Source organism: Rhincodon typus, chromosome 24 (genome assembly GCF_021869965.1).
Source record: "Rhincodon typus isolate 14 chromosome 24, sRhiTyp1.1, whole genome shotgun sequence".
Taxonomy (NCBI): Eukaryota; Metazoa; Chordata; class Chondrichthyes; order Orectolobiformes; family Rhincodontidae; genus Rhincodon; species Rhincodon typus.
In genome coordinates this window covers 12,863,997-12,875,041 of record NC_063355.1, presented here as the reverse complement: position 1 = coordinate 12,875,041, position 11,045 = coordinate 12,863,997, and the positions used below count along the sequence as shown (strand labels likewise).

The window sequence follows — 11,045 nt, the reverse complement described above, 5'->3', positions numbered from 1 at the left end:
CCGTGTCTGTATGATTCCATGATTTTAGCTGAGATCACTTCGCTGTGTCTATCAAATGCTGTTTTCTGCAGTCTAGCATCCACTTTGTTCTGTGCTGCCACTTCAGCAAGTCGATACCTCATTTTTAGACGGTGCTGCTCCTAGCATGCCCTCCTGCAATCTTCACTGAACCAGAACTGAACCTCCAACTAGATGGTAATGGGGGATATCGCCAGGCGAGGAATGTAATAAGATCAGGCGTCCACTCATGTGAGTGAAGATTAACAGGCTTTATCAAACATAACCATATAATTGGGACCAGAGAAGAGAGACATATTCTGGAAACCTTACAGACTCAGGCTCCAGTTCTCTGTGAACTCAGGTCATTATTATGCAGCTGTTGTAAGGATGGACTGCTTGGAAAGTTTCCAGATGCTGAATGTGAAATTGAACAAGGGTGGGGAGAGAGTTGTGGAATCCTGTTTGCTGCCTGATTATTGGACTTGTATGATACAATATTTTGCTGAAGTTAATGGACCAGAATATCAGGGGAATATACAGGGGATCAAGACTGTTTCAATTGTTTCTCCACCGATATTTAATTCCTCACCAGTATGCATTAAGAAAGGGACACCCATCTTTGACAATCACCAGCATGTTGTTTGTCAGTGAGCGTTTTTTTTAAAAAAAAACACTCTTATCTTCTTTATTTATCAGTGCTCGCAAACGACCCATCCCGTACTATAGGCCTAGCCCCTCCTCTTCCAGCAGCATCAGCAGCTATTCCTCCTGGTACAGCAGCAGGAGCAGGAGCCGGAGCCGGAGCAGGAGCTGGAACCGCAGCCAGAGCTATTCCAGTAGAAGCTGGAGTCGCAGTGCCAGCAGGAGCCGGAGCCGGAGCCGGAGCTCACCAGGACAGAGCAGCAGCCGCAGTAGGAGCAAGAGCTACGATTCTGCAGGGAGCTACGAGAGCCTGCGACGCTGAACGCTCTCCCTGGCAACACATTCCCTATTTTCCCAACGCACCCCCTCCCCCAGAGCACTACATTCCCCTTGCACCACCATCCTTCCCTGCTGCCTACTTGCAGATTGACCTCTCTGTTATTTTGGTTTCCCACTGCTTAAGTGACGTGTGGAATCTGGTGCATGTGAATGTGTCACAGCACATGTGAAACAGAAAAACAGATTCATATTTCTCCTTGTCCATCCCTTACTTTAAAGATGAAATGAAATCATTGGGTGCTTTCTTTATTTAAAAAAAAACTTATGCCAAGTTTGATCAAAGTAACTTAAAGCAATTTCTCCATCATGTTTTGGTCTGATTGTTACAAAGGGCTGTGTAGTCCCAACACAGAGTCAGTTCACAGTGCCAATAGTAGCAATTAAACATGAAAGTTGTAGCATCTCAGCAGGTGCACTGTAGCTATTTTCAGAGGAAGCTTAGGCCCTGGCACACCGAGATGATGAATAAGGTTATGTGTGAGAACAGCTGACACAGGTTCCCTCCCACCACCGTTCTCACCAGCACTCGTCATCGCCCTCACCCTTAGAAATGCCAAGTACACCCATTTCTCTTGGATTCAGAGTGTCTGTTTGATCGCAAACTCACCATAGTAGATCTACTGCAGTGTACAGTGTATGGATTGTACACCCTACCATCTTGCTAGCTGCATTTAGCAGTAGGATACTGCTACCATTCCATTCCCCAGCAGAAAACAGCACCAGTTGTTAATTTACAGCTACAGTTTCAAGCCCACTCACAGAATGTGGCGAGATTCCAACAGACCGCAACAGACTATCAGTCTGATCTGCTTTGCCTGTTTAAAAATGAGTGTTTACGTGAACTGATTCTGGTTAACCAGCAAGGCAATGCGCTGAAAAAAATTTAATTGTTAACAAATCTAAACATTGAGGCCATGTGCTGAATAATGAAATAATGCAAGGGATGAAGGAAGGCTAGTCTTTTTCTCCATATAGTCTTAAAAGTCCTCACATGAGAACATGTTTCTTCTGTAAACCTCAACTTTTCCAGCCTTTTCTCTTTATTATTGGGGAAGTGACATCATTAGACCAAAAGAGTGGCCCGTAGTGCAGCAAGCTGCATAGATTTAAGTGATTTGGAGAAGAGGGGTAAAACAGTAAACAGTAGGTGATGCCAAGCTGTTTTTTTAAAAGCGGATTGTCTATAGGTGAAAGAGAGTGCTGAAGAAAATAAGGAGTTCTTCACTGTTGGGGATCTGAGAAAGAGCTGGAGTAGGACATGAACTTTTATTTCAGCAAACTAAAAGGAGGAAAAAGTGTGCCTAGGATGAGATAGCCACAACTAGATAATGTATTTATTTTATAATACTGAGTTAATTGGATTCAGAATCTCGAGAAAGTATTTTCATTTCATCTTTAACATGTATATATGTATTTTAAAAGGAAGATAACATAAACTGCACTCCAAAGCAGACTGGGCTTTGTACAAGAGTCACTCAAAGCACAGAGGTTATGATACATCAGGACAATCTCAAACAAGATTCTCCTGGTCAAACAAATGTGCTCTGAATCAGCTTCTAATTGGCCCATGGTTGGCAACCTTCCTCAGAGGTACAGTACAGCTGGCTGCTAGGTATGGAAAGAACAGATCGCATCGATGTAGTCATAGATATTTTACAAAGATTCAATCTCTCACACATTCCTTTGGCAGAGTGAAGAGGTTTGCACTCCAGCCATGCTGTACCTGACCTGGACGTCTTTGATAGTGACTCAGAGTGCCTGCAATGGTGAAGTGTTTTGCTTACCAGAGTGAACATCTTTCACCCTGACTGGCACCAAATTCACAAAAAACAAAGCAACAGTAGCAATCTGCCAATGATTGAAAATAACCTTATCCTGCAAGTTAGTACATAAGGGTACCCCCTAGATGACCTTTAGTAAATTATTGATAGACTTTTAATATTGTTCCTTCTTTTGCACTCCAATGATATTTATTTCAATTTGTCATGTCTAATTAGCAAATATACCAAAATCTTTTCTGCTAATTCTCGATCAATTGTATTTTCACTATGCACTGTAAATATATTAATAAAGGTCAATACTGTACCCATTTATTTAATATTTATTTGCCCTATTTATTTAACTTATTTATATAGAGTAGGTAGCAGAGCCTCTACTTATGGAACTGCCGTGCGTAGTGTGAACAATCTCATTGTTTTACTTTTTATTTTGTAAGCCATTCCATACAAAACTTTGTGAAACTGTGTTTGTGATTAAGGGCCTGTAATCATACCACTTCAAATGAAAATCCGAATTATATGAACCTCCCAATGATAAATTATAGCTGCCAAAAAATGCATTGGTTAATGTTCAGTATTATCAAATGTAGCTAGAATTACCAGTCACGCATAACAATTCTATAGGTGTGTTTGTATTTGTCAGAACGCTTTCAACCCAAATAGTTTTTGAATGTCTTAGAACAAACAAAATAACAAGGTTGAACTGACTGCACACTTGTTCGATAATGTCAGTTGGTATCTAATTCTTCTATCTCTTTCTGCACAGGAGTCAGAGGTTTCAGTTAATATTATGTACCAGCTCTTTTAATCTTCCTGTGAAAATAAGATATATTCTTCATGACATTAGTCTTCCTGATGCATTTAATTTGTGAGCTTGTAAAGCAAATCTGTTAAAAGAAAAATAAATATTCTGACTTGAATTTGATGCTTGGTTTGTGTTGTTGGTATCCTGGCACACATACAAATCTTACACCCATCATCTGGAAGCAGTTTGCAATGTAATTGTAAATTTTCAACTAGGCTGGACAAGGAGAGCTTCTATGTGCTCTACATGTCTGTAGCAACACTCTGACCTTTCCAGTCGGAGCGTTTTGGGTTTAAATCCTGTTCCAGAAACTTCAGTACAGGAATACAGCATGATGCTTCAGTTCATAACCAAGGAGGTAGTGCATTGTCAGAGGTGCCATCTTCTAGATGAAATGTTAAACCGAGCTCCCTTTGGTTTCAAGTGTACTAAAAGCGTACCATGGCACTATTTTAATGAAGAATGAGGGAGCTTTTCCTGTTAGTTTAGTCAATAATTACCCCTCAAATGGATATCACCAAATTGATTCAATGGACAATATCATAGTTGTTTCTAGAAACTTGCTGAGTGCAAGTTGGCTGCCATGTTTCCTATATTAAAACATTTACATCACTTCAAGTGCTATAAAGGCATTGGAATTTGAAAGGTGCTTTATAAGTCTTTTTTCCTTTTTGCACAGGATAGATCCAAATGGCCCTCCATTAGTTTTAAACTCATAAGCGCCTGTTGTGATTAACATGCATCTCACTCAAATTGCTCGTGACGACAGTCCAGTGTTGCAATTTAAAATGTATCTACCAAAACATCTCTTTTGAACATAACACACTCACAAAATTGAAAGAATACTGGCCAGCCAATGTCACATACACATTCAAATATTGCTGAGTTACATGGGCTTTGAGGGTCACAAATGGGACACTTGGCAGAATGCCATACAAGGACAAAACTGGTGACAAATGCCTTTGGGGAATGCCCTTGCTTCTCTGCTGTAACTTCACAGGAAGTGTGCTGGTAACACATGAAAACAGGAGTTGCTGGAGATACTCAGCAGGTCTGGCAGTATCTGTGTTTTCTCTTCACAGATGCTGCCAGACCTGTTAATTTTCCACAGCACTTTATATTACAGAGTCATACATCACAAAAACAGACCCTTCAATCCAACTCATCTGCAGCAACCAGTCTTACCAATCTGATCTAGTCTCATTTGCCAGTCTTTGGCCCATATCCCTCAAAGCCCTTCCTATTCATATACCCATCCAGATGCTTTTTAAATGCTGCGATTGTACCAGCCTCCACCACATCCTCTGATGGCTCATTCCATACACGCACCATCCTCTGTGTGAAAAAACCACCCCTCAGATGCCTTTTAAATCTTTCCCCACTCACCTTAAACCTATGTCCTCTAGTTTTGGACTCTCTCACACAAGGAAAAGACCTTGGCTATTCACTCTATCCATGCCCCTTGTGATTTTATAGCCTGCTGCAAGGTCACCCCTCAGCCTCCGAACACTCCAGGGAAAATAGCCCCAGTGTATTTAGCCTCTTCCTATAGCTCAAAACCTCCAGTGCCGGCAACATTCTTGTAAATCGTTGCTGCATCCTGTCACGTTTAGCAACAGCCTTCCTACAGAAGTCAACAATATTAAAGTACAATATTAATATTAAAATATTAATGCCTCAGCTAAAAGACAATAGATGTGTCTAGTTTAAAACCCTAGATTAATCCACTCCCACTGTGGTAAAGATAACTCAGTCTGGAACAGTCACTTTACAAGTTGCAACTGTATACAACTGACTGTATAGCCACCTTGATATGCAGAATGCCAAGAAAATGTCTTTGAGAACTACTCTCAGGCGGAAGCTTTGATCAAGGGAGGACTTAGAGAAAAGCGTATTCAGAAAACAAATTGTGTTCTGTTGAAAAGGATGTGAAAGCGCTGAAATTACAGAACTAAATGATGATCAGCGACTTCTCTCCCTCCCAAAAATCTGCTGTTCAAGAACCTACCTGTACGAGGAAATACCACCTATTAAATTACTGAAGTCATCACAGTTGCTGCTTTTAACTTCAAGTGTTAACTTCTTCATGTTAACAACACAAACTCAAACAATGATGATGCTACTGACGATAATTATACATGTGGTAATGATATACCACACTGATTTATTAGGACTTTCTCCTTATTATCTTATCTGTAAGATACTGCAGTCCTCATGATATCTGTAATTTCTTGTTAACAACTTTCTCTCTTCAACTTCAAGGAACCTTCAATAAATAACTGGTAACAAAATAACATTCATTCTGTTTAAGCAATAACTTTACTGCTCTTACACATGTGGAATGTCAGCAAGAATGCTTCTTTCAAATTCAGTAATTTTACCTTTTTTGAGAAAAAAAGACACCCACAATAAAAAGGATGTTTGAATGTGTTAATTTTCAAATGTAGCACAATCTCAAAAAGTACCAATCGCAAAAAAACTGTCCACTTCCTTTCTTTTGCCACAAATCAACAGGTTATGAATATCAATCTCAAAACTCAAATCATGTACTATACCTACCAATTTGATCTCAAGTATCTTGTGAACCACCTCTTCTTCTAAGAAATGAACAAATTGAAACAGTGTGAAAACTAAATCAGACAGATTAAAATACAGAATAATCCAATTCAAAGTTCACAAAGTATCCATCAGCTACGCAAATTGATTTGTGCATATGGCTAACTGGAAACATTTAAGTTTTTAAAAAATAAATAGTTACCTTTACATTACAACACCGATGAGGTCAGGGCCAACAGTAAGCAGTAGCAGCACTGGAATTCCCTCCCTAAGGACATTGTGGATCAACCAACAGCACATGGACAAGCAATGGTTCAAGAAGGATGCTCACCACCACCTCCTCCCTAGGGATGGGCAATAAATGCTGGCCACCAGTGACACCTACGTTCCATGAGTTAATTAAAAAATGCATAAAGGTTGCAGAAAAATGGTAAACCATATCTGAAAAGATGTTGGCCACAAGTAGCTCAGCCGATGGTTTCTTCCTAACTGCCACAGCCATCTACATTTATAGCTGGCCTCTGTTGTCACTGGTACCAGTAGAACCCAAACCACAACACAGATTCCACAAAATCATATGAAAATTAGTAAAGCTTCATAACGTCTGCACCGATGTCAAAAAGTCTGGAAGTGCTCGCAGATTAAATACTAATTGAGCACCAAACCAAATGCAAGCATTAAATCAAAATACCACACTGTTTCAATATATTCTGTGTACTCATTTCAGTGCAAAGTGAGCGTATAAATAGGCAACTGCAGTTGTCAACATTTTCGCACCACTGATGTTTCTCTTGCAAAGGCACAGACTTACGTCAATCTCATCCAAATAAATCATTTCTCAAAAACATAAGGACCTCTACATCAGGGGTTATGCTCTTAATCAGGCTACGAACTAAAGACAAGCCATTAGAAAACCCAACAAAAATAGTGTCACAAATGTTTATCTTCAGCACTTTCCAGCAACTGAATCCTGTGCAAGCAACATTACAAATGATGGAATAGGTAGCATAAAGCACTATGTGAAGTACAAAGCAAGAGACTACTAAGAGCAGCAATAGCTGTGCTCTGTGGCTACTTGGATGAGATGTCCAAGGAATGCCAATGTCTGAAAAATCTAAATCAATATCTAAATCTGTATTTATAAAGGAGAGAACATTCATCCTCCCAACGTCAGCATGATCAGAAGAAAGCAAAATCTAGAACATAGAACAGTACAGCAAAGGAACAGGCCCTTAGGCTCACCATGTCTGTGCCAATGATGATGCCATTCTAAACTAATCCCAACTGCTTGCATATGGTCCCTATCCCTCTTTTCCCTGCGTGTCTGTTTATTTATGTCTCTGAAATGTTGCTATCATATCTGCTTCTACCTCCTCTGAAAAATATTATTGCTAATGTTTGTGATTTGATGACTTAATAAGGTTTAAACATTTTAATTATGACATCACTTCTCAAACAAAGGTCAGTCTACCTTTAAGTAACGTAAAAACCTTCATTTAAATCCATTTCTCTTTGTGCACTCAAGTACAAAATGAGTTCACTTTCAATTCCAGCCTACATAAGCTTCTTTGGCATTACATTTTATCAAAAGCTAGTGAATGACAAATCCTTCTTATTTAATGTGTCACAGATTCCAGTTATTGTGTGTTTCAGATCTCCAGCTTCCATGATTCTTTATTTTGTTTTAATGTGGTGGTACCATTATTTTCACATCTGGATAGTGTGTACTGGCAGAATGGATACAGCTCCGAGTAAAGCTCCAGATGTGGAGTTGGATTTTGTAGCCATTCCCCCATATCCCCACTGGCATATTCGAATGTTGAGGAAATCTGTAAGGTAATGCATGAGGCCTTCCCACTAACCTCCAAACTGTTTCCCAGATAATCATGGGCAGGGAATGTGTCAGGCAGCCCCTGCACCCAAAGGTCGATTGAGGAACTTAGGTAGCCAGCTACTGCCTCACCGGCCTCATTCCACATTAATCGCTGTTTTACATGTGAGAGGGAGGCAGCTGCCAAGGGATAAGCCTGGTAGCTTTCACAGTGCAGACTGCAGATTGGCAGGAAATGCGGTACCTCCTTTGGGGGACCCCTTGTGCCCATTAGAGGCATACCTCACATTTGTACCCACCTTATTATCCTCCCCCCAACCAGCTTCTCAAGCCTAGACCCCATGCCCCCACCCCAACTGCTCTCCAACCATCACTGGAGCACAGCCAGGCCCATCCAAAGCCCTAGACTCATATTCAAGTCTGGTGACCAGCAATCTTCTTCTTCAGTGACTGCCTATAGTTCCAGCAGCAGTCATACTTGCCCTTGGTGTTGCTGGGACTAAACGAGCTGCCATCTAATTGGATTGGCCAGCAGCTCTCTTGAAAAGGACTTCCTCCCAGATGGGGCCGCACGTTTCATCTCGAATCATTTAAGGCTGCTTCTAGCATAATCACTGCACAGTGACCAGGTCTCAGAAGGATGGTAATGTCTGATCTTTCAGCTGGGATGGAGAAAGATATTCTGGAAGTACAGCTCCCTTAAAATCAACCCTAAATGATGAGGCACTGATGAGATGCTTTCAAACTTGGGGCCTGCATTTCAATTCATTCACACTAATGGAATGGAAATCTCCTCTGCAGACTGAAAGGTTTATGAATAGATTGAGTTTGGACAATCATAAGCCCTCACTGTGGGCTCGCAATTCTAGAACTCATAAATCAACGACAATCTTAATCAGACAGAATATAAAGGTAGTTGACTGTAAATTCTAGCACTCACATCTCTTGAGATTTCAATGATCCTCAGCAAAAGCTCTTACACTTTGATTTTGAGATCATAAGAAACTACAAGGTCTTGATTTCAAGGAGAATAATCAGGAAATAAGGTGAGAAGGAACTCCATCACTGACATCTCTTATGCCTCAGTCTTGTGTAGATAATGCAGAATAGACTTCTTCAAAAATGGTAGATCATCATCAGAATCAGTGGGCAAGTTTTACATGGGTCCTTGGCATAGGGGCAAACTAGGCAAGGCTGTTGGCACCAATGCCAACCTGAGATAGAGACCTCAAGGTTAGCGGCTCATTGAGGAGTGGATGGGAGTGTTAATATACAGATATAATTCTTCTAAACATCCCTTCATTCTTCTGACTAGTCAGTACCTCCTGTTCTGATTCAGCAAAACAGTTTGGCACCGAGTGCACTTCCCATCTCACTCACAGTAAACAGCTTCACAAAACCAATAACGTTATTGCGCTGTGATTTTATGCATTTAAATTAAACCCTCACTCGCCCACAGTGGGAATCTTAGCCAATTTCAAAGTTATCATTGGATGGAAACTATGCCTCCGGCTTACTGAGCGGACTCAGCTTAATTTTCATTTCCCAATCCAAAGATGTGCAGGTGAGATGGATTGGCCATTGTAAATGTGGGGTTATGGTGGGGGACTGGGTCTGGGTGAGATGCTCTTGAGAAAGTCGTGTGGACTCGATGGGCCGAACGGCCTCCTTCCACACTGTGGGGATTCTATGAATCTATGAAAAAAACCTGCCCCCCCTACACTCCATGTTTCACTCACAGCAGAACAGGGGTTAAAATTGAAGCCTCCAACTCTGAGGTACTGCATGCATTGTAGCGGTTAGAACTTTCACTGCACTTAAGGCAGAAGCACTCAAGCACTTACACTTCTTCTCATGGAGTTTCCTGCCATTGATGTCACTATAATGCCATTTTAACATCCAGTCACAATGAATTCTCCACAAGGTACAATAGGGGACTTGCCTTGGCTGTCTCATTTTTCGGAATGATTAAATTATCTGCCTGGCACATCCACCAATAAATTGCAGTTGATACTGGCCTTTTGAGAATTTCTTGCTTTACTTGATAAGAATCCAACAGGAAGATGTGGAAACATTTACACTCATAAGTGGCAGCATCGTTTATGTTGATCAATTTGTGTCAGTTTGTTTTACACTGCACTCACTTGGGTTCGAGAAGTGAGAGGTTGTAAGGAGTGTTACTTTAAATTCGATCTGAAGATGAAGAGTGTAAGTAGGATCGATAAGTGCCTCAATCTGATTTAAACTCTAATCTCTGTACTTCAATGGTTTGATCCAGAACTGAATTCTATGTTCTACTAAACGTTTGTAGTGAGGTGTTTCCAATTCCTAACCTTTGCCATATGAGTAGATCTGGGCAATTTGACAGTGGGGTATGACAGTTTATCTCCATATCTATGGACCAGGGAGAGTGTCCACCTATCTTCTCCTCTATCCATCTTCTATCCGCCTCCCCCTCTCTCCCTATTTATTTCAGAAACCCCTTCCCCTCCCCCATTTCTGATGAAGGGTCTAGGCCCGAAACGTCAGCCTTCCTGCTCCTATGATGCTGCTTGGCCTGCTGTGTTCATCCAGCTCTACACCTTGTTATCTCAGATTCTCCAGCATCTGCAGTTCCTACTATCTCCAATACAGAGAAAAGCAATTAATAGTTTTGCTCCTGATGTCCAGGCACTGGCCACTCATAGCTTTCGAAAGTTCATATATACAGAAATTGAGTAAGCAGTTTTGGTTTGGCTTATTGATGCTTCCTCCATGTCAAAGAGGTTTTACAGTGCAACCCGTACCTCAGAGCCAGAAGCTCTATGTTTGAGTCATAACTCACTTGATGACCATGGAAGCTGTCATTCAGCCTCTGATCTTCGGGTAAGCATCCTCCAAGACGGACTTCAAGATACATAACAACGCAAAATTGCTGAGCAGAGGCTGATAGCCAAGTTCTGTACCCATGAGGATGGCCTCGACTGTGACCTTGGGTTCATGTCACGCTACAGGTGACCTCACCACACTATATACTCTCACACACACACTCACACACATGCACACATACACACACACACTCTCACACAAACACACTCTCACACACACACACACT

At 41.1% G+C, this 11,045-nt stretch overlaps 1 protein-coding gene across 1 annotated transcript in view; it reads left to right on the top strand.

Moving 5' to 3' along the window:
- Nucleotides 1-3,612, top strand: part of srrm4 (serine/arginine repetitive matrix 4) — a 344,995-nt gene extending 341,383 nt beyond the window's left edge. Inside the window, exon 14 of the mRNA XM_048611588.1 lies at nucleotides 697-3,612. Coding sequence (XP_048467545.1) covers nucleotides 697-964 — 268 coding nt within the window. The 3' untranslated portion in view covers nucleotides 965-3,612. The remainder of the gene's footprint in view (nucleotides 1-696) is intronic.
- Nucleotides 3,613-11,045: the final 7,433 nt, after the last annotated feature.